At 50.0% G+C, this 23,503-nt stretch overlaps 6 protein-coding genes across 6 annotated transcripts; 4 read left to right on the forward strand and 2 right to left on the reverse strand.

Moving 5' to 3' along the window:
- Positions 1-124: 124 nt before the first annotated feature.
- On the forward strand, positions 125-1,381 carry L3040_008038 (uncharacterized protein; the record flags this gene model as incomplete). The annotated part of the gene is made up of 1 exon (XM_007297629.1): positions 125-1,381. One exon carries the CDS (start codon positions 125-127, stop codon positions 1,379-1,381), a length of 1,257 nt encoding a protein of 418 aa, XP_007297691.1.
- Positions 1,382-2,403: 1,022 nt separating this feature from the next.
- Positions 2,404-5,474, reverse strand: L3040_008039 (uncharacterized protein; the record flags this gene model as incomplete). The annotated part of the gene is made up of 2 exons (XM_007297628.1): positions 2,404-5,383; positions 5,434-5,474. The coding sequence occupies 2 exons, from the start codon at positions 5,472-5,474 to the stop codon at positions 2,404-2,406; spliced, it is 3,021 nt and encodes a 1,006-aa protein (XP_007297690.1).
- A 546-nt stretch (positions 5,475-6,020) lies between these two features.
- L3040_008040 (mitochondrial 37S ribosomal protein mS37) lies at positions 6,021-6,869 on the forward strand (the record flags this gene model as incomplete). Its single annotated transcript, XM_007297627.1, has 3 exons — positions 6,021-6,147; positions 6,526-6,605; positions 6,783-6,869. The coding sequence occupies 3 exons, from the start codon at positions 6,021-6,023 to the stop codon at positions 6,867-6,869; spliced, it is 294 nt and encodes a 97-aa protein (XP_007297689.1).
- Positions 6,870-8,470: 1,601 nt separating this feature from the next.
- Positions 8,471-12,043, reverse strand: L3040_008041 (uncharacterized protein; the record flags this gene model as incomplete). Its single annotated transcript, XM_007291971.2, has 5 exons — positions 8,471-9,897; positions 9,946-10,156; positions 10,536-10,781; positions 10,833-11,375; positions 11,504-12,043. The coding sequence occupies 5 exons, from the start codon at positions 12,041-12,043 to the stop codon at positions 8,471-8,473; spliced, it is 2,967 nt and encodes a 988-aa protein (XP_007292033.2).
- Positions 12,044-13,430: 1,387 nt separating this feature from the next.
- L3040_008042 (uncharacterized protein) lies at positions 13,431-16,291 on the forward strand (the record flags this gene model as incomplete). The annotated part of the gene is made up of 2 exons (XM_007291970.1): positions 13,431-13,548; positions 13,620-16,291. The coding sequence occupies 2 exons, from the start codon at positions 13,431-13,433 to the stop codon at positions 16,289-16,291; spliced, it is 2,790 nt and encodes a 929-aa protein (XP_007292032.1).
- A 4,024-nt stretch (positions 16,292-20,315) lies between these two features.
- On the forward strand, positions 20,316-22,033 carry L3040_008043 (uncharacterized protein; the record flags this gene model as incomplete). Its single annotated transcript, XM_007291969.2, has 5 exons — positions 20,316-20,396; positions 20,687-20,840; positions 21,280-21,363; positions 21,461-21,509; positions 21,712-22,033. 5 exons carry the CDS (start codon positions 20,316-20,318, stop codon positions 22,031-22,033), a joined length of 690 nt encoding a protein of 229 aa, XP_007292031.2.
- Between the last annotated feature and the right edge of the window lie 1,470 nt (positions 22,034-23,503).

Here is a 23,503-nt window from a genome sequence, read left to right on the forward strand (position 1 = left end):
TGCACTTGAAAATCTCTACTTGATTCCCCGTACAGCAAGCACACATCCTATCCAACAAACTCCAGACACAACTCTTTTCAAGCAAATCCATCGAAGCAACATCTTCAGAAAGGTAGTCATCCAAATGGCTTCTACCTCGACCACAGGACATCTTGAAGACTTTGATATCACTATCATTGACACAACAACAATCAGCCCAACGATGACATCTCAGCCATCTTCACAGGACTTGGCAAGAATCGCGTCTACACTGGAATCTTTTGATATCACAGTCATCGGTAGAACAGTCATCACACCTACAAAGAAGAAAACAACCGTCAAGACACCCCAACCACTCGGAAAGAACTTTGCGTTCTCATTCGATATTGACGGTGTGATCTACAAGTCGGGCGAGCTATGCCCAGGGGCTTTAGAAGCCATGACCTATCTCCACGAAAACGAAATCCCTTTTATCTTCCTAACTAACGGAGGTGGAAAGATCGAAGATGAACGTGCTGCTGACATGGCCCAGAAACTAGGGATACCCATCCTCGCTTCCCAGTTCATCCAAGCACATACTCCTTTCAAGAACCAAGTCGAAACTCTGGCCGACAAGACTGTTCTTGTGCTCGGAGGCGTTGGAAACCAGTGCAGAGAAGTTGCTGAGCACTATGGCTTCAAGAGAGTCATTACCTCTGCTGACATCATCACAGCTTATCCAAACATCTATCCCTTCAACGAGATCCACAAAGACTACTTCACTAAGACGGCACGACCATTGATGACCGAAGGAAATTCCCCGCCAGAGGTTGCTGCTGTCTTCATCTACTCATCCCCCAGAGACTGGGGACTTGATCTGCAGATTCTCATCGATCTCTTCCTCTCGGAAAAAGGTAAGTTTGGCACCATGTCCCCCCTCAATGGAAACACTGAACTACCCAACAAGGGATATCTGCAAGACAGACAGCCCCATCTCTTCATGGCCAATCCCGATATCACCTTCGCCACCAAGCACAACCTTCCACGAATCTGCCAAGGCACTTTCAAACTGGCTTTGAAAGGCATGTGGTCGGGCATGACTGGAACTGAGCTCATCGACGGAGAACATTACACACAGATCGGTAAGCCTACCCAGCTCCAGTTCGAATACGGCGAGCAGGCTCTTCGTGAGGTTGCTGGGGAGGAACTAGCACGGGTATACATGGTAGGTGATGGACCTCGCTCAGACATTGCTGGTGCGAACAACTATCTGAGTCCCCATGGGACGACTTGGTCGAGCATTCTGGTTCAGACCGGAATCCATCAAGCTGGAACGGTACCAGAGCATTTGCCGACCGTCGAGGTCCCAAATGTCATGGATGCAGTGAGATGTGCTCTGGAACAAGAAGGTGTGCAAATCTAGACCGATATTTGGATTGACTGACCAGATTGCGGGAAATTTGGTGTGCTAACCTACAGGAGTTTTGGATTTACTGAGCATATTGCTGGACTATCTAGGGTAGAGATTCTAGATTCTAGAGTCTCTAAAACAAAAGTAAGTACGTAAAAAAAAAATAGAAAAAAAAAATTGGGGGCAAATTACTGTTTTTCAAATGCAATAGTAGTATTCTACTTCGTATGATCCGTGAAAATAACATATCTTCAGTGTGTAAAATGCAGCCTGTTAACTCCTAGCATTTCCTATAAGCTTTATGCTGTCACATGATCATGCTTATTGTCTTCGCTTATTTTCGCTTACAATTTCCGCGGATCCGCTCCGGACTTGGAAGCAACGCTACAGGGATCACTCGCACTGAAGTTTTACGTAACTCAGTCAATCCAAATCGTTTCCGCGAAACAAAACCTGTTTCGCTTACTCGATTTTAATTAGGGATCATGCCGAGTTGCCAGGCTGCTGAGATTCTAGAAGCGCGCTGAGGATGTCGAGATCATATCTAGATCACGATTCGTAAATATAGAATTGCCTCAGCTGCCAGCTTACATTTCCAAGATTTCAGCTCAGCTATTTCGTATGATGATAAGCATTAGTCGTCCAGCCATTAGCCAGACTGAAATACTGTATTGTCTTAGTCACAACTAACTTGTCTGAGGTTAATCATAAAGAGACTACATTGCGAATCTGTGTGACTATAGTGTAGATGTATATTGAATTGACAATTCTTTTTGCGTCATCAGAAAGGACAAATGTCCCTCACATAAGATACATAGACGAGACAGGAGACAAGAGAATACGCCATACATTGATATTCACATTACTCCTCTCCCCCCTTCCCCGCTTCCTCCCCACTCTCTCTATCTCTCTTTCTCAACTTCTCTTTCTCTCTCTATGTTGCTATGTACACCTGCCACGATATCCCCACCCAAAACCGACGCAGCGCAAGGATGTCCATGTAAAAAGAGCAAGAAACAGCAGTCAAATGACACCTACGGCCGTCCCCGCAAGCCCCTCTTCGGCGCCGGCGTTCCATTCGCAGCCATACCTAAAGAAATCTTACTTCGCATGCCGACCTTAACCGGCGTCTTCTTCTCTCCACCACTCGCAGCCGGCACTACAGCAACAGCAGCAGCAGCCTTCTTTTCCTCCTTGGTCAGCGGCATAATGGATTTGTCTCTCTGGTTTGGCTTGAATACGACCTCTTTCATATCCTCTTCACTCTTCCTTTCTTGCTCATCACTCTGAAACCTCGCCAACTCTTCCGCCCACACGACGCTTTTCTTCCCCTTCCCCTTGCTGCGTTTCTTCTCCTTCTCCCTCACCTCAAAAGCTTCCCTCACCAGCTTCTGCTTCGCAACTGGATCATCTTTCTCTTTCTCCTCACTCTTCTTCGCAGCAGCATGCAAGAAGTTAGCCGGGTGCTGTGCCGCTCCTTTGTTCTTGCGAGTATTCATTTTCGTGAGAGCCGCGAGCTCTTTATCTTCGCTGCGGCGGAGCGTAACAGTGCTCTCACCGTCTTGACCGATGCGGCGCACGGGAATAAAGGAGGGGGCGAGAGGGGCGGCTTTGATGGGGAGACGGGTGCGGCCGCTGCGGCGGATAGATCTGGGCTCTGTGATGTCGCCGTCTTTGGGGGTGGGCGAGGACATGTGGGATCGCTTTCTGCGCTTGGCGGGCGATGGGTCTGGAAGACTGGTGTCGAAGTCTTCGGTGGCTTTTGGTGAAGATGGTGAGGATACGGCGGGTACGGTCTCAAGAGGGAGTTGTATCGGTGAGTGAGGCAGCGAGCGCTTTCTCTTGGGAATTGATGTGTTTGCCTGGGCGGCTTTGTTAGCTTTGACTCGTGTGAGAAAGTCCCGAAGCATATCTGTGTCGTCGTGTTGGCAGGTTGTAGACACATTATTTTCGGAGACAGTCTTGGTGAATTCGGTGATTGTTGGAATTGATGTGGATGATTCATGAAGCTCTTTATTCACTTCCTCTGTTGGGATAGAAGGTGCGCTGTAAGCAGTATTCAGGGTGGCAGGTTCAATGAGCTCAAAGCTCTCTGCTACTTCCTCTGAGATGGAATCAGGGTGGTTGTCCGAGGCACCAGCGACATCCTGCAAAGACGAAGACTCGACGTCCGAGTCCTCTTGTAGTTCGGGCGTGGAGGTTTTGGTAACTTCCTCTACATCTGAATCCTGTAGAAGGGACTCTTCGCGCTTTGCCTGCTCTGCTATGGCAATCTCATCCATTGAGAAATGGACCTCTCCAGAAGTTGGGATCTCCTCATTTGGAATTTGAGACGAGAAATCAAGAGCATCCAGCTGTTGCCGAGGAGCACGTGCATAATTTTCTGATAGAGCATTCTCAACATCAGATGTCTTGCTTTCAATGCCGTCCATAGAGTGATGATCTTGCTCAAGTGGAGGGAGTGATTCATGAAAAAATTCAATAAACTCCTTCACTTTACTTTCTGCAACTTCGCGAACCTCCTCCGCAGATTTCGATGTAGTCGCAGCTTCGAATACTTCGGTGCCGTGGAGTTGAGCCTCGTCATCGGCGATTTTTAGAGGCGATGCTATAGTTTGCATTGCTGGATCTAATTGCTGCGCATCCTGAGCAGCTGGAGCCATGACATCCTCTTGAGCAGCAGAGCTCGAACGCAGGTTTCTCGTACTCCTTCTCGTACCACGTCGTTGAGACTTCTTCGTCTTGAATTTTGGAGTCAGCGCAGGATTGACAGGAGAAGCGTTGTCGATAGCCATGTCTTCGAATGCTGGAAGATCTGCCGTAGGAATGTGCATAGCTTGTGTAGGTGTTTGAGGATCTTGTTCTGCAAAGATCTCGGGTTCGACGGGTTGACCAGGTGAAGGTAGACGCTCTGGTGTCGAAATTTTTGCAGCATTTTGAGCAGCGGGAACCTCTGCCGAAATATCATGCTCCTCCTCGACAACTTCTTTGTTACAGTCTGAGGCTGCGGATCCCTCGAATCTCGAAATATTCTCGGGTTCTGGGAAATTCTCTTGCTGTGAAACATTTGTGTCTTCTTCGATGGTTCTCAAAGGCTCAGACTCGGCGATATCTCCATTTGCAACATCCTGGTGTCTGGTCTCGAGTTGGACCTCCATTGACAATATTTCGTGTTGAGACAAGACAGCCTCAGAAGTTTCAGCTTCAACCAAGACTGGGACGCTGCTGGTAGATTGCTGGAAAGTAGCAGGCGATTCCTTGACATCATCCTCAACTTTAGCCGTGATCGTGGTATCTGGCACCGATTCCTGAAGCATCTCGAGGTTTCCTTTCACCTTCGAAGTGAAATCAAAAGAATCTCTCCTCGGCGCCGCCACCTCCACAGTACCACCTCCCGTTTGCTCCTCAACCAAGTCTCCGTTTGCAAGCTGTCGAGATTTCCGCGTACTCTTCCTCCGTCTCGGCGTCTGTTTCGCACCCTCTTCCTCAATATCATCAGGCGGAACTGTCATCTTCTCCATCTCCCCCAAGCCCATCTGCCCCCCAGTGTGTATCACAGTACCACCATTGACATCCTTCTTCCCAAGCACCTTCCGCGGCGTGACAAGATGATTAGAATTTGTCCTCTTCCTTGGTACCACCAGTGCATCTTCATCCCACACCCCCTTCTTCATCGGGCTGCACGCTCCGTCTACCCCCGCCTCAAATCCCTCAACAACATCCCCATCATTTTCAACCCTATCAATCCACCCGGGCATCCCAATATTCTCTCTCGCGAGCGCACCCATCCCCTTCACCCTCTTCCTACTCCCATTTCCCCCCTTCTCAAGCTCAAGCTCCACCCCGATCGCGTTGTCCCTGTCCTCATCTCCAATCTTTTTCGTATTGATGCCTGGAGCTTTCTTCCATATCCTGCGGCCAGCGAGTCGCGGCGCGTGAGCTGGCACGGGGGCTCGGTCCCAGGCTTTACGGGGTTGGGTTGGTTGGGGGAGAAAGGCGTCGCGGTAGATAGACCTGGAGGCGACGGTCAGTAGTGGTCTAAAATGAATCTGTCAGAGACTTACAGTTTGCCGTCTCCGGGCCCGGAGCTTGAGGTGCTATCCATACCGATCTCGAGCAGATTGCCCAAAGAAATAAAACGCGCTTGTTTGTTGCGCGCAATGCACCTCCGCGTCCTGGCAATTCAGATCCAAAGGTCAAAGTAAATTCTTCTCTTCCCCAAGCCCTAAACACCGTAGATAGGTAAAAATGAATTCACCCGTGGCGTGGATGAATATCAATCACAATCTTGCGTCTGATCGTGGATAAGAAAAAAGGTTTGGATCGTCACGCGCATGCGAACTTCTGTTTTGTTTACTTTGACCCACTCCCCACTTTTACTTCCTTTCCTGTACTAGCGCAAGAATTTATCGAAGCTCAGTGTAACGGCGCTTCAACATCTGAACATGGCCATCACCAGTCACACATTTACCAACACACCCATACGTGATTCTTGCCACATACAAACCGCCCAACTCGAATATTGAGCCACCGCCACCTATTGATAGAGGGAAACAGGGAGGGTCACGAACGGGGAACTTGATACAGGGAAATTCCAATCCAATTCGCTTCACTTCGCGAAGACAAAAGACAGCACCCCTCCTCCAAGAAAATGCCTCCCAAAGGCTCCAGCACAGCTCTACAACCGATGCGCCTGCCTCCCCTCCCGAAACTGCGTGTCCGGAGACCGAACAGGGCGGATGCGAACCCGTGCTTGAGCATCATGAGTTCGGTGCTGAGTATGTGCTTCTTTCGTTTATCGCGCTGCCCCCCTCCCATCTATCCTCACCCCATTCGCCGTCCTCCTATTCGCCTTTTACCCGGGAAATAGAAAGAGGGAGCAATTGGAAAGAGGGAGTGATTTTGAGGACGAGATGGAAGAGGAATGATTACGGGGTGGACTTGTGAACAGAGGAGTGGAAGGATATGACATTAGAGCTTGGGAGAGAACCGGAGAGATTTAATACGAAAAGTTTCAGGCGAACTGGGGATAAGAATACATGATGGGAAAGGACGAGGGCGCGGGAGTCAAGAGATGAGGATATGCAGACGGATGGGAACGCTGGCTGCAACAATGAGACACCAGGGGAATTTATGCTAACGCGTGGTGTACACAGCGTGCTGGGCCTCGTCTGGCCACACCGTAGCAGGGTGCCAGGCCCTAGAAACGCAGTTGAGGGCATGTATGGATACACCTGTATGTTCCTTTGCCCCCAAGTCCCCCTCTCACCCTCACTTCACTCCACCATCCCCAAAATCTATCATCCCACCCCCAGAGCACCACCTCCACACTCACCGCAGGATTCCAAATAAAAAATACATTCCACACAAATCTATGAACCACGCTGATCGAAACCCCCACCCGTCTGTCTAGCGACCCAAATCCCAAAAGAAAAACACCATCAACCACCACCTCTCTCGCATGTACCCCAATATCGTCGGCCCGCGAAAGAGGAAGTAAAGATAAAAAGTGCGTCCCAACTCGAAAGAAGACCGTCATCTCTGTATTTATATCTTTCGGGTGCTTTTATTCCGCTGTTGTGTGTCTCCGGCGTGAGATACATCAAAGGCGCACGCCGAAAGAAATGGTGGGGGAGAGAGAGAGAGAGGGAGAGAGAGAGAGAGGAGGAAGGGGTCTCCATCAACCTACCCATGTACGTCTGTCTACCTAGCCATGCATGGCATCCAGAAATAAAGACCTTCATCAAAGAGAGCAAAATAAATGCGAAAAGAAATGGATACTTTTCCGTCTCCTTCTTGCTGTATCGTTCCAAACCCTAGCAATGAAGGACAGACACATGATTGGAAAAAAGAAGGAAAAAAAAAAAAAACGAAAGGTAGGAATTTATACGGGAAGGAGAAGCAGGCAGCCAAGACGGCAGACAGATACGTACATCTACGAGACCACCCACCCAGAGAATCTTTCCATTCCCCAGTTCCGATCCTGACTGTTGAAATGAAAAGTATCCGGTGTAATATACAATACAAGGTATATAAATAATAAACGTGCGTACTCGAGAGGCGGACTGAATTCATAACATGCAAGAGATACAAGGGGGTGGGTGTACTCACACTCACACATATACCTATATCCAGTTCGTTCATTTCACTTCCTAGGTACCTACCTATCTAGGTATGTAGAGAGAGCAGATCATCTGAGGCGAAAGATTTGTGACTTGTGAGTATGTAGGTAGGTAGGTAGGTGGATGGTGAGGAGGTACTTCATTCTCTTTCACTCACTCACACACACACACACATCTCACTCACTCATCTCTTTCGTTCAACTCCTTCCTCGTATCCCGTTCCATCGAAACCCTCCCTCGCAAAGCATAGGTATCTATCTATCTTCCACGATGCTGGATGCAACTCCTCCCCTCTCATCCACGGCTCTCCTTAGTCCAGTCCAGTCCCGGTACGCGGTCCATCCACTCCCAAACATCGCGTCACCACTTCCCCCCGTTCATCACCCCACATAAATGCCATGTCAAAAAGTCCATTCCATTCATCAAAAGCTCTCCGCATGCCCATAACATCATCGTCGCCGACCTCCACACCTCCCCTCCCCGAATCGTAGATAAGATAAAAATAAAAATAAAACTTGCAGCAACGCACCGCCATATGCACGCCCACAACTCTCCAAGGGTTGAGAGACCAAACAGCAACAAGCAAGCAAACAGCAGAAACGCCCTCCAGATAACCATAAGAAGGGGGGGGGGGGGGGGGGGGGGGACACCCATGACCAACCCACCAGTCGCCCAAGCTAAACAATAGTTGGAAAAAACCACACACACAATGCCATTCAAATGTCGTATGCCGCCCCCGACCCTCGAATAAAACCTCCAACCCTTGCTCAATGTTAATGTAGGGATGTTCGTTCTATCTCGCAGAATAAGGAAAAATAGCCGGTATCAGATTTCGAAGAAGATTCCATCGCCATACCGCAGGCACAGCACCGGTCATCTAGTAGACCGTCTGTGAAAAAGTTTCTCTCCCACTCACTTTCTCATATTTGCCCTTGCCATCTACCTCCTCTTACTCGGATTTCAACTCTCTCATGACAAGCTAGCTTTCCACACTGAGACAAAACAGCTCAATCTCGCCAAGCTGTCCCTGCAGATACTGCTGCTTCTGCGACTCACGCCACTCCTGGAATGCGATCTGGATGTCATCGTCACTCTCAATCGTCACGAAATCACCGTCCTCGTCTTGGTACCGCAGTCGCATCGTACCGGCCGCAATGGCGTTGGTGGAGAATCGACCGACCTTGGCGTCAATGCGATCGACAAGGGATTGGTAGGTGATGTTAAATGCTACCACGAGCGTCACATAGTTGCCGTCGCAGTTGACTTTGACTTTGAGTTGAGTTGGGAGGCCCACGTCGCCGTCCCCTGATTTGACGCTACCCAGTGGTGGTGACATGGCTCGGCTATCCTGTACGCCTCCTGGATATTGAGAGTTGTTAGACCGTGGGTACGACGGGTACTGGGAGCCCTGGCCCTGCGGCATCTTTTGTATCTGTGCACCGGGAGACTGGGTGTTTGACCTCATGGGTAGCCCATTTGGAGAATTGTTCTGAGATCGCGGTATTCCGTTGTCGTAAGAAGGGTGAAGATGGGCGGGAATACCAGGTACGGCTGGGACTGGGCCACTCATGGAGCCATTCGGAAGCCGGCGGGCTCCATTCTGACCATTGATATCCGGGGTACTGTAAGACCGACTCCTTTGTTGTGCTGCTGTCTGTGCCTGCGCCGAATTGTGAGGCATTGCCGGAAGGGAAGGTCTCTGCGGTGTACGGCCGTTCATTTGATAAGCATCCGAATGTGGTTGGCTGCCTCTCGACAGTGCTCTCGAATGTGCAGGCGCCGTATACCTATTGTGATCAACTGACTCCCAGCCACTTTGGGGCGTCCCTTGCCGCGGGAGTGGAAACATTTGGGTCTGGGAACTGCCGCTTATTCTCGAGGACGCAGGTGATTCTGCGACCGGTGAGAAGTAAGAATCCCCGCCCCTGTGACTCGGCGAAGGGAGCTGTGTTGTAAGTTGGGTCTGCAAGCTCAACGGCGGATTCTGCAAGGTTCCCATTGGGAAGCGAGGCGGTGGCGCTCTCGCAATTCCGGCTAACGACGTGCCACTCTCTCCTGTTGCGGCCCTTGAGCGAAGACTCGAGATCGATGGGTTGCGAGCCATGCCTGTTACAGGGCCTGGATATGTGGAGTTTGATAATTGTGCTGATGCTGAGAAGTTATAGTCGTCGTCATCATCTTCATCTTCGTGTTGGGAATAGGGGTTGGGAAGAGGAGCTGCCTGATCTTTCATCCATGTGAAATCGGCATCGGGACTGCTCCCCATCTGAACGGTGCTGGCGTGTGTTTTCCGTTGCCCATCAACTCCCTCATACCATTTCTTCATCGTCTCCTCGTTCGAGAACCTTATGATGAAGTTCTCCACGCCTGGGTCACCCTTCCAGAAAATCTGAACTGTGTAAGAGCCTACGGTATGGTCAGCGCTGTCCAGATGAAGGGGCCTAGAAGGCTCACCCTGTTTTGCCAAAGACATGACCTCGGTCACGTTAGTCATGAAGATTCGTCCCTTGAGTTGAAGTTTCGCATTCTTGTTGGGCTCCCTGTTCTTCTTGTCTTTCTTATCCTTTTTGTCCTTCTGGGTGCTCCCCATGAGTTTGTCTTTCGATTTGTTGGGATTGAGCTCTTTGCAACACAAAAGGATGCGTTCGAAGAGGTATATAGTGTACTGCTCAAATGACGGGCAAGTGGCGCCCAATTCGTTAGCATATTGTTCTATAAAAGGGGTTTCCCCCGTGATTCTGTGGAGGCCTTGAAATTCAATGGAAAGCATGTTGTTCATGAAGTTGATCATATCCTCTTCAGCGTGTGGGAGCTGGTCGTCGGAATTGCACAACACTGATTCATTGAGGGAGAGAACACTGTCCACAGATTCCTTGTAAGGTTCTGGACAGGAGACAGCAGCCCATCGAAGGGGCCCCTCTTCCTCCGCTCCGCCCGGATGGACAAGAGAGCGTGTTGTCTTGATGACGAAGTCGCCTTGCGCTTCGCCAATTCTCTGAAGGACGAAATGACGAAATATTCTGAAGATAGAAGAGGGGTCGTACTTCTTTCTGCACGTCACTCTTGCCTGTCAACACAGGAAAATGCCCATGCAACAGCAATTCTCCAAAATGATCAACACGATGGTTCTTCCAGTCGTCTACCCGCGCGCACAGGTCCTCTAACGCTTCCGCCCTAAGTTCTCTATCGACGGCAGAGTTTGCCTGCATGAGCACTCGATTTGACGCCTCAATACCAGCTGTTAAATCAGCCTTAGTCTCGTCATCCGCACCTGTTTTGTCGCGCAGGTCCTATGAATTCATTAGGTTTGCATTCCAATTTCCTAGGTAATTCCAGCATACCTTCAACAGCAAGGGATACTTGACAAGACGCTGCATCGGTTTGAGAAGAAATCCGTCCAAGGTGTTGAAATCTGCAACCACGGGATGTTCAGCTAGAGAGATCTTGTCAAATTCTTTCTTTGCAATAGCCGCGGCTTTGCGTTGATTAGCGATGAAGGGTTGGTAAATGTTGAAGGCTTCCTCGTAATTGGTAAAGGGAAGTCCCCACGCTTGCGAATCGTCCGGTTGAGAATTCGTCGTCTCGATCTTGATGAGAAACCTCCGCTGGAAATCCAAAATCGCGTTGATGTTGAGAAAAATGTCGTGTACGACATCTCCTGGAATCACGCCCCTCTGCTCTATCGTTTTCTTCAGCTCGTGAAGATTCTCCAAATCCTGCACATATTTCCGTTCCGTGTTCACGAGTTCGTTGACCACATGGTCCCTGTAGCTCATCTTGGATCCTGCCATGGCTGCTGCCGGTACCACACTGGCCTCGTCTGATGTCAAAAGGTTTCCTTTTTGCTCCGCGATATCCAGAACAATGTTGATGATTTGAGTGACCTGTTCAGATATATTATTAGCACCATGAGTCCGACGGGTGTGTATAATTGAAGGTCGACTTGTGAATGGTCCGAGGACTGGAGCAGCACAACGCCACAACATGCGAAGAGGTGAAGAGCGAGACGCACCTTAACGAAGCCCGTCGTATCGTCACCGAACAAATCCTGCAATGAAAAGCACTCCCCAGGAGGTAGCTTGAGGTCCTTCAAGCACGCCTCCACAAACTTAAAGGCAGCAATCTTGGCTCTTTTCGTTTCCGGTATCTTCTCATCAATTTTCAAGAGCTCATCCGGCTTCAGCGAGTTATATATTGTGACCAGCGGTGTCCCCTTCCTCAGGCATTTCCATAGGGAGGAGACGGGGTCCAAGTCCTCGCCCTCATCCTCGCTCTCGGCATCGGTCAGGTGTGCATCGAAGTCGGGCACGGTGGCCAGCCTCTGGCGCAGATTCACGCATATCTGGTAGAGCGACCTCGAGGCATCCGCCCGCTGATTGATGATGTTGTTCGTCGCGACGACATTCCCAGCGTTCTGGGCCATCTGCGGTGTTGCCGGAGCCGCGGTAGATGAAACGAGGGTGGCCGAGCTGGTCAAAGATGACAGCGAAGTTGAGGAGGATGTGAAGGCGGTGGACCCAGAGAGCTGGGAGGAGCGCGAACTGTGGCCCATGATGTTGCTCAAGCCTGAAAGGCCATGCCCGGTGCTGCGGGTCGTGAATAAGGGGGCGGTGTTGGTTCTCGAGAGACCATGAGCCATGGGGGGGTTCGCAACACTGCCGAAGGACATATATCTGGTGGAGCGGGCAGTGGAGTGGAGAGGGAAGTGGGAGTGGGAGTGAAGTGGAAGGCGATGGGGCGTTCGTATTGGTCGAGGTGGTAGTGGCAGTGGGTAGTGGTTAGTGGTGGTGGTGGTGGTGGTTAGTGGTGGTGGTGGCGGCGGGGTGGTTTTACTCGGGAGCGGTACCAAACACGTGCATATGAAAGCACGAGAGAAGTGGGAGAAAAGGGTCAAGGGAGAGAGGAAGTTGATGTAATGCGGTCGAGATTTCAACGTGTATGGGTGGCTCGGGTAGATGGAGGGGAGTGGAGTCGATTCAATTCAAGTCGAGTCGAGTCGAGTCGAGTTTGAGGGCTAAGTAAAGGTTGGGTTGGGTTGGGCTCCAGCGTGTAAGGAAGGTAATAAGGCAATAAGGTAATAGGGTAATGAGGAAGGATGTTTTGATGATAAACTTGGGTGGTGGATGGATGGACGGACCACTGGGAATAGATGATTGTAGCGCCGGGCTGAGTTGACTGTGAGGACTGCCTGTCCTCTAAATGAAGATCAATAGGTAGTAGATAGATGTACGAAGAAGAATGAACAAATCAAATGAGAAGCAGCCGCTCTGTGATGCCAACATCGACGGACAGAGGTAGCATCGGCTCGTCCTGGTCATTCCAGTCTATCGATTGAGTCGGCTGTTGCCGTTGCCCGCTGGCTGGCTGGCTGGCTGGCTGGCTGGCTGGCTGGCCTGGCCCCGAAGTATCCGGTCTCCCGTGCCCTTGCCCGTGCCCTTGGCCGTGCTGCTCCACTCCACATCGGCGAATCTTTGAATCCCGGCAACTAACAGAGCAACCAGGTGAAACAAAGTCCAAGTACTACGTTGTAGTAGGTAAAAGTAGTCTCGTACCCTGAAGATCAACGCCACTCACCACGAATGACGGACGACGGACGACGGACTACTACAAGGCTCAACAACTCCTCCAACATCAGCATCAGCATCAACATCATCACATCACCCGGGCAGAATATAGCTAGCTACACATTCAGGCGCCTCAACTCGATTCCGCATCTTCAACCTCGGCCACTCCCTCACGCCCTCTCGCCCTCTCGCCCTCTCGCCCTCTCGCCCTCTCGCCTTCCCGCTCCCGCCCAACCACCCCCCGAATCCCGTCTTTAACCTGACGCGCATTGCATCGGAACCCGACCGCAATACCAGCAAAAGTGCGGGAAAAAAAAAAACCACATCTCTCTCTGTGTGGTGCTGGGGCCAAGCTGGATATCTATGACAAGCACTATGCAGTCCTACGAAGGATCACCTCAGGATGAAGGCTACAGCGAAGACCCGCTCACCGTCGCAAACTCGGGCTCGCTGCCTTCTTGGGTACAAAATATGACGGCGCCTGAAAGATTAGGTAGGTCGGAGGAAATTTGGGAGCTCAAGAGTCCCGGGCACAGACCTGAAGTAGCGACTGACCTTCTATAGAATATGTAATGGCTATAATCTCCCATCTACCGACCTCGCAGGTTGCGGAAATCGTTGCTCGTGTACGGCCGCGCCTCTATATCAATTTTTTCAAACATCTACCGCAGGAGATCTGCCTCAAGGTCCTCGGCTTCCTCGATCCCAATTCCCTGATCAATACTGCCCGCGCCTCGCGAGAATGGATGGGCCTGGCTCTGGACCGGAAGCTATGGCAGCACCTTTACATGCTAGAGGGATTTAAGGTTATTCAATCTGAAGTCGAACAGTTCGAGACCTCTCTCAACGCAAATTTGTCGGGTGTAGACCGCCCAGGACCCGGTGGTCGGAAGGGCGACGGGCATGCGAGCAAGAAACGGGCGACCCCCCAGCGCGTACTTCCTGGCCTCCAAAATGATGAAGACTCCGAGATGTTTGATGTTGATGCCGTTTCGGGCCAACAGACGTCCATCTTCGGGGGGGCAATGACCAAGGAACCTTTGTCTACCCACCAAGATGCGGGTGTCCAGATGCACTCACCCTCATCACCACGAATCGCACAATTTGAGAGTATTTTAGTAGATGATCTACCAAGTAAACAAATCAACCACGCCCTGCCCGAATCAACTTCTGCCCCCATCGCCAGTGCCTCCTCACTGGTAGTAGTAGACCAGAGCGACAATCGCAAGAGACTAAATTGGCAGTACTTGTACTCGCAGAGAAGAAGATTAGAAGCGAACTGGGAGGCGGAGAAATACACCAATTTCCAATTACCGCATCCAGACTTCCCCGAGGAGGCACACGAGGAGTGTATCTACACCATTCAACACTCTGGGAGGTATCTAGTCAGTGGTAGCCGGGACAGGACTTTACGAATATGGAACCTGGATACGCGGAGGCTTGTACGACCACCATTGTGCAATCATCAAGGCTCGGTGCTATGTCTACAGTTTGATGCTGATCCAGAAGAGGATATCATTGTCTCCGGGAGCAGTGATGCTACGATTGTGATCTGGAAATTTTCCACCGGGGGAATAGTCCAACGACTGCGGAAAGCGCATCGTGAATCAGTACTAAATGTCAGGTTCGATAAACGAGTCCTGGTCACCTGTTCGAAAGACAAGACAATCAAGGTCTTCAACCGACGGCCACTAAACGCGGGGGATCCAGGCTATCCAGTATTCCAGGGGGTCCACCCTGTGCCCACATACCTCGACAATTATGGCTTCAACCCTTCACCGACAGCTGGCCTACCTATCAAGCCAGCCTTCTCGATGATTGGCTGTCTAGAAGGACATGGAGCCGCTGTGAACGCCGTGCAGATCTGGGGTGATGAAGTTGTATCCGCTTCTGGTGATCGCACTGTTAAAATCTGGAACTGGACAGACGGAACATGCATCCGAACTTTGCTGGGACACCAAAAGGGTATTGCCTGTGTTCAATACGACGGGCGGCGCATTGTCAGTGGAAGCAGCGACAACGAAGTCAAGGTCTTTGACAGCAAGTCAGGACTGGAGGTCGCCAGCCTTAGAGCTCACTCAAACCTTGTACGGACGGTCCAAGCAGGATTCGGCGATTCGCCATACAGCGTCGAGGAAGACAGAGATGCTGCCAAGGCCATCGATAACGAGTATTTCAGGGCAGTGGACTCGGGAGAAGTCTCTCGGGCCGCTCTCTTGCAAAGAGGTCGACTTAAGAATGCCGGATCTAAAAGACCAACGGATATTACGGCATACGGTGCAAAAGTCCCTCCGGGAGGTGGCGGTGGTAAATTTGGCCGTATCGTCTCTGGCTCTTACGATGAAACTATCATCATCTGGCGGAGAGACAAAGAGGGAGTCTGGAAGGCACAGCATACTCTTAGGCAAGAACAAGCTGCTCTTGTAGCGTCAAGACCTACTGTTCCTGCTGTTCCTGAGAACACGAGCGAGACGGACAGCACAGTTGTTCAACCCTCTCAAAGTCCCGTGCCACCCGCCACAATACCACAACCAGTCGCCGATGCTCCAAGCCTGCCCTTTGCCCCTGGGTCCGACCAGTACTACCACCACTTAATCTCTATCACCGTGCCTCAAGGCAGAGTCGCTCTCCGCCGAATTCTCCAGCAACACCCACGGATGCTGGATTACGAGCAACTCCATATTGCCATCGCGGCACTAAACGAGAGTCCGGAGCAGATTGATCGTATGCGACTTATCGTCGAAAACGCGCTCATAGCGCGGCAGCATGGCCAGAACTCGGCAGCCTCCCAAGCCGGTCCCTCGTCTGCCCAAGCCGGTCCTGCGTCTACCCAAGCCGATTCTTCGTCTACCCAAGCCGTTCCCTCATCCTCCCAATCCAGCCAATCCTTCCAATCCCAAGCCGTAGCTGTCGCCTCAACCTCCCAAGGCGCCTCCATAGGCCACGCCATCAACGCTCTGGCCCAGCAATGGCAGCCCTCGCGGCCTCCTACTCCCGCCGGCATCCCAACCTCCTCCTCTACAGTCCTTCCTACTCCTCACGCCACTCCAGTGCCCGCGCCCCACCAACACCACGCACACCACCTGCCGGCGAACATGGCGCGCGTATTCAAGCTGCAGTTCGACGCTCGGAGGATCATCTGCTGTAGCCAGACTAGCACAATTGTCGGATGGGATTTTGCGAACGGAGACGAACAGATTATAGAGGCGAGTCGATTCTTTGCGCCGATTGAGTGAGTGGGTGGGTGGATGAGCGGGTTGGTTCAGGGAAACGGGCTTTTTTTGAGGAAGCTTCCTATGACATGTTGCGAGAATGTCGGAAAGAACTTGGGAGAGAAAGGAAATAATAGAGACGTACATAGCAACGACGACTGACGACGATGAGAAGATAAGTAAGTGTAACGTAACGTGGCACAGTAAGCAGCAATGGTCTCTTCCCCCCTTGTCCTGTTCCTTCTTTTCGATAAGTCGTACAACTTTGATGCGCAGAATACGGAGTATATTATTATACCTCCCCACCTTTGTATGGAGCACACAACCATGGACCGACCGATCCTACTTTTGAATAGAGCATTCCTAAGTAATAAGAGCCTGTATGGCTCGCAGATGCAAGCCAAGTTGCACCACCAAAATATTCTTGCATCTCCAAGTTGCGCGTTAAGATGCAAGAATGGAGCAATCTGTATGGCTCGTGCACGTAAAATCTCGTAAAGTTTGCATCTGCCATCTGCCCTCGCAACTTGCAGTTAGTTGCACCATCCAAATGAAAGTTGCAGCAAAAAAGCTCCAACTCCCAAGCTGCAAACTCGAGTTGCAAGCTTCCCTCCTCCTCTCTTCCCGCTTATTTTCATCACCTTCTTATCCTTCTCCAACGCTACCTCTTTGCCATTTGCCATCAGCTTCATCTTTTTTACTCAAGATATTTTGAAAAGGCGTCATCTGCGCCATCGCAATATCGGTGTTATCTATCGCTGCGATGAAAACACGCGCCGCTGTTCAATTCTCAAGAAACAACTTCGCGAGAATGGCTTTTGGCGCATTGCTACCTATTTCATCTGCTAGGTGCGAGGTACCGTATACAGACAGGCCTTGGAACCGTGCCACTTCTAGGTACCGGTACCGTACTGTCAGCTTGAGTTGATCCTGCTTAGGATCACCTCAAGTGCTGAGTTGCACGGACGTGCGACTGCGAGCTACCTACCTACCTATACACACCCAAGTTTAGTAATGAGGTAGGTAGGAAGCGTACGTATGTCCTAGGCTCGGAGGTTTTGAGTCAGATAAGTACAGTACTAGTGGACGGGGGTAGAAACAGAGGTGTAGGTACCGGTAGGTACCGACCGGTACGTAGGTACTTTTAACCGCCTGAGCCGCACCTCCCTGTCCGTTTCAACTTTCCGGGATTTTTGGGGGGGCCGGTAGGGGGGGAGTTTACGCAGTACGGAAAGCTTGTCCGATGGTATGGGCCTGCCGCTTGCGGCGGCGTTGATATATTACTGTATGTACCGGTGCGGACATACCGGTGGTGTATACGAAGTACGGAGTGGAGTGGAGTGGAGTGGAGCGGAGACGGCGTCCTGTTGGAGATGAGCCTCGTCTCACGCTTAGTTGGTTTCCTGATAGCCGAGGATGATGAGGGGGACAGGCGGGCTTTGTTTCTGTAGCGGCGGCGTATCAAGCAATACTGTGGGTACAGATAGATAGATAGATAGATACCTACGAAGGGGGGAGAGAGAGAGAGAGAGAAGCCCGTTCCTTGCACGCGCTCGATCACCAGAGGGGGCAGGAAACATCAAAATACCTAGAGGGAGCGATTAAGAAAGAGGGGGGGAAAAACACATTTACGGTAAACCCGTGCAAATCATCATGTGGTCTATGGATTTTATTATTATTACTATTATTATTTTTATTTCGTTTTTTTAAAACACGTTAATTTTTTTCCCTCATCTCTTCTTTGGCTGAATTACGAAAAAAAAAAAAAATATCTTTGCGAGAGAGAGAGAGAGAGAGAGAGAGAGAGAGGCCTGTTTTACGCCGCGTGCTTTACCTATTGAGGAAGCGAGCTCGGGCTGTCCATTCGAGAGGGCATGGACTGGGTAGGTTCGTTAAGTAACGGTACTCTACAGGGAGATCTCCCCTCCGTATATTCGGGATGGGGTGTCCAAACAGGTAGTATTATCTCTATGACATAAAAGTGTGTGTCTGTTGTTAATCTTGGACTTGATTGATGTGGGAGGGAATTGGGGGGGGAGGGGGAGATGAGCTTTCGATTGGAGATACGGTAGGTAGAGCAGGCTTGAAATCAGATGACAAGACCCTCCCTCCTTTGCATGATACTATGCTCAGGAGGGGAGGGGGGGCGATATGCTTCACGACGAGGGCTGTTTGCAAAGGCTTGGTGTTGATGCGATACCGGTAGTTGAAGTTCGAAAGCATGTTTATGTTTAGGCGCCTGTGAGGAGGGGGTGGGGCAAGGACGGGCGGGCGGGCTCAGGCGGTTATCTACAGGTACAACGTCACGGGCGTAAGTGTTACACCCTGAGGGTAGGGCAACCAGGCGGTTTGAAGTGGAGATTTAGACTTCTGAGGCATCCTCAGGCTGTAACACTTAGGCCTGTACCGTGGTGCTATCTTCAATCTGGATGATGGATTTTCTCGGGCACCTGGACTGAGTATGTACGATGACATCACCGCGGAGTATCATGTGTACATACTACGTATGAATGGTATATACTACTAGATACTGTCTCTCCGTATACACTTGGTCATATCTGATATAATAGAAACAAGTAATTAAAAAATGACTTTAAATTTATCTATCTATCTATTTATTTATTTATTGGATAGGTAGCTAGGTTAGGTACCTAGTTCTACCTAAAATAAAATAGGGGGTTCATAAATGGATGTTAGCCGCGATAGACTTGATAATTGTCCAGCTGCACAGTGTACATGCGGAGGTCTAGGTTAATTGTAGGTATTACGAGGTACGGGCTTCGGAGGACGGATGAGCAGGGGGAATGGGGATTGGGAAAAGTTAATGCTCCATTGTAAGGAATGGGAGGGGGATAGAAAGCAGGCACCTGACTGTATATCTATTTAATTATTAATCCTCGTGGCTTCAGGTAAAACATGGTATGTATCAGTGTATAACTATAGTACAAGGTAATAGTAGTAATATTAGTATTTATTTACGTCGGGCGGGTATCTAAAACGCAATGCTTGGCCCTTAGGACCTCTTATAGGGTACGGCGACGTGCTAAATAAAGGAATTATATATAAAGTTTATCTAATCGAGAAAGAAAATCACGTTGAAAAAAAGCCTTTAATATATATATATATATATATATATATAGATAACGCCGGGTGTCTAATCCCGCGGTATGGCAAACTCTTTATAAACCTTTTAAAAGCACTTTAAACAATTTGTACCAAATTGACTTTCGGTAACTATCGAATACGTGTAGCCTTACGAGCGACCTCGATCTGTATAAGAATAAACATCTTCTTCTTTGGTCGTATAGCTATAAAGGCTCGCGTTCGTAACCCTTGTGTAAAGCCGATATGTTTGCAAAGCGCCTTTGTCGAAGGCGCAATACCGTATTTTCGATCGATCGGACTGAGCCTTTCTTGTCTCTTATACTCGTTCTCCTTTTATCGCAAATCCTCTTAGTCTTTTCAATCAGTATGATCGTCAATCATAAATCTTAGTCGTCGTAGCGGTCGAAAGGGAGGAGGTTCGGAACAGCCTGTAAAGGAAAATCTTCTCGAAGAGTCGCCGCATGTCGATGATTCAATTTCGGCTCTTCAGACTCTCTGCCGCAGGAGAGAGCTAAAGGTTCCTAGGAGGCACCTCATACAGGGAAATAATCGAGCCTCCTTATACTACGAGGTAATGTCATCCCCCGACCCAGTTTATTATTTACCACTTTCCAAGGAACAAGCACCCAGGCTAGGTATACAGATCGTCGGCTCGCTTATGGAGGCCCACTTAAGCCATAAGCTTAAGCGGGCCGAGGATCATACTTTACTTCAGAAGGCTTATGTCAGAGAGAAAAGACTCCCCGCACTTGCTTTCCCTTCTTCTTCTTCTTCTTCTTGGATATACTGTACACAGACAAGTGCTTTTAGATATACATATATATACACACCCCCTCCACGTTCCGCCCGAACGGAAAGAAAAGATATACAAAGCACAATACAACGCCCCTTCTCATACCCGAGAACCAAGTAATCGTCCAAGTGAACCAACTCAAGAATCACCATGTCGCAACCCAAAATCCTCTTCGTGCTCACCAGCCACAACAAGATGGGCGACACCGGGAAGCCTACGGGATGGTACCTGGTCGGTGCAATCCTCCAATACAAATCTGCGTCCCTTCCTTCTCCCCCTCTCTCCCTCTCCCCGTCCTTTTCCCTCCCAATTCAATTTTCATTTCCATCTCCACCAAACCCCATTCCGACAAAAAAAAAATCAAGACGGGGAAAAAGAAAGAAAGAAATTTTTTTTTTTTTTTTTTTGAGAAGTCATCCACAACATTCCATCACGGAGGTTTCCGAGCTAGGAAAACCACATCGTCACTATCATCGACAGCTGATAAGCTAACTCGTGTTGTTGTGCGATACTTTCTAAAGCCCGAGTTCGCACACCCTTACGAGGTCCTCGCCCCCCACACCCAGATCACCATCGCCTCCCCTTCAGGCGGAGCCTCCCCGCTCGACCCGGCCTCCATCGAGGCGTCGCAGGATGATGCCGCGTCGTTGAAATTCTTGAAGGAGAAGGAGAAGCGTGCGTAGATATATATCCAGTTTTCCTCCTTGTCCTCCTTGTCCTCCTCTTCCTTCTCTTCCTCCTCTTCCTCCTCTTCCTCCTCTTCCTCCCCTTCCTCCTCTTCCTCCTCTTCCTCCTCTTCCTCCTCTTCCTCCTCTTCCTCCTCTTCCTCCTCTTCCTCCTCTTCCTCCTCTTCCTCCTCTTCCTCCTCTTCCTCCTCTTCCTCCTCTTCCTCCTCTTCCTCCTCTTCCTCCTCTTCCTCCTCTTCCTCCTCTTCCTCCTCTTCCTCCTCTTCCTCCTCTTCCTCCTTGCCCCTCTCCATTCCCTTCACACTCCTGGGGAAGTCCTTATCAGAAGATAAGCTCCCGAATCTTGCATCTTTTGGATACAGATCTTGAGCTCCTTGATCTTGGGCTTGGCTTGGAATAATAATGCTGACTGTATTTCGGTGACAAAGTATGGACTAACACTGAGAAACTGTCGAGCTTTGTGGGCAAGGCGGCGGAGTTCGATGCCATCTTCTTTGTGGGAGGGCATGGACGTATGTTTTCCCCCTTCCTCGATTCATATCCTTAGGGGAAGCGGCATATCAGACGTATCGATTGCGATAGCCGAGAGCTAATGTTGTTATGAGACAGCAATGTGGGATCTCTCTCAGGACGCCACTTCCCACCAGATCATCAACGAGTAAGGACAATCGGGCTACAGTAGCCCTCTCTACTTGTTTGCGAAGTCTCTTTTCCAGTGTCTCTCTTTATTACGAGGACTCTATGCATTCCCGAGCCAATCCAACAAAAAAAAAGGAAGAAAAAAAAAAAGGAAAAAGGAAAACAGACTCCCAAACGAAAACAAAACAAAACGAACGTTCGCTGACTCACCCAATCACCAGGTTCGCCTCGGCCGGCAAGATCGTCTCTGCAGTCTGCCACGGCCCCGCCGCCCTCGCTCACGTCAGGACGCCCGCCGGTGACTACCTGCTCAAGGACCATGCCGTCACGGGCTTCTCCACCTCGGAGGAAGACGCCGTCGGCCTGACGCAGGCAATGCCGTTCATCCTCGAGGACCAGCTCAAGGTCGCCAGCGGCGGCAAGTACCGGAAGGCCGACGGCGACTGGGCGCCGAACGTGGTGGTCAGCGGGAAGATCATCACGGGCCAGAACCCGGCGAGTGCGAGTGGGGTTGGAGAGGCGATTCTGAAGGCTGTTAAGTAGTGTGGTAGTGGTCGTGGTCGTGGTGGGGGCTTTGGTGTGTCGTTATTGTTGCTTGCTTGCAGCTGGCGGTTAGAGTGGCTTGCTTGCTTCCTTGCTTGCTTGGAAGTTGCGTACGATATAGAATACCATACATTACGTGAGCTCACTTCTGTCTCCCAGAATGAAAACACAACTTTTATCCCAAGAATAATCTTCCACTCATTGGCCCCGTCCCACTTTATCTCGCTGTTTCTGCTGAGCAAAGCAAAGAAGAAGAAGAAGAAGAAGAAGAAGAAGAAGAAGTAAACAAGACAAAAAGGGATCTGTACTCATTAAAATTATGAAGATATATATACACCTCGGACAGGAGAAGCGGCGGTAGCGATTTTGGTTTGATTTGATTTGGTATTCTGCTACTGCTAGTAGGAATATCCATTCAAACTCCGAGAGTTGAGGATTGGTTGTTGCGTGGGGGTTATCCGATTTTTCCCCCATTCTTCTTTTCTTTCCTTTTTTTCCCTTTCTTGGTCAATGTGACTGGTCGCCGCCACGAGCTATTTTCTCGCCAAGCCTGCCAAGCAGATCTTTCCTGTTGTCTGAACATTGCCTTTTGTTTTTTTGGTTATTTTTTGTGGAGAAATCGAGAGTATGCTTTTCCTTTCGTCTTTCTTCTTTTCATGTATACATGCTTATATGCTTACATGATAACCATTATAGCATAGACCTTTCCAGGGTTTCGACGAGCGGAGGTCAAGTTTTGGTCATGTCGTGATGTCTGATTCGGAATGCATGATAGAATCACTTACTTTCGACGTTCGACCCCGATGGGGAGAAATAGCAGGACTACGAAAGAGGATAAGTAAGCGCCGATATATGTCGTCAAAAGTGCACTGATCTGGAGCTCGGTGTTTAGCTGTCGATCTGACTGTAGATCTCGGCAGATTATTTACTTATTTTCTGCAGGTCCCACCCGATCCTGTACGGCTACCTTTCCCCCTTATTTCTTTTTCCATCTCACTGTGGATCGAACTGTAAACATGCACTTTCAGGTTGGCAGGTGTCGATTGGGCCCCAATTGGCCTTCTATTTCAGGGGGCCAGGCGTGCGTGCTCCCATTTGAATACAGTAGAGATCCTGCAAGTAAATCGTCAAGACGCATGCGCGCTTACTAGCCCCCTCTCCCTCATGTTCTACTATCATCAAAGGCCTCGAACATCAGAGATGATCTACGGCGACTCCCCTGCTACCGAAAGTCGTTTGGCGTGTGCGCCCTCCTCAGTTTTGACAAGTCATACACAACGAGGCATATGTCCTCGTGAAGCTAAGTTAGCCGCGAAGAAGTGCAGAAAAAGGAATTTTCATTCTTATCTCAAACTTGGAATACACAACGCATCTCATCCGGGAAACTGATTGCGAATGGCTGGGTCTCAGAGAACCCCCCCAGCTCCTTTCTCTGGCTTGAATTCTTCTGGAAAAGAGCGACGATGCTGC

Source organism: Drepanopeziza brunnea (assembly GCF_022702325.1).
Source record: "Drepanopeziza brunnea f. sp. 'multigermtubi' strain 214-2 chromosome Unknown ctg14, whole genome shotgun sequence".
In the NCBI taxonomy this organism is placed as follows: Eukaryota; Fungi; Ascomycota; class Leotiomycetes; order Helotiales; family Drepanopezizaceae; genus Drepanopeziza; species Drepanopeziza brunnea.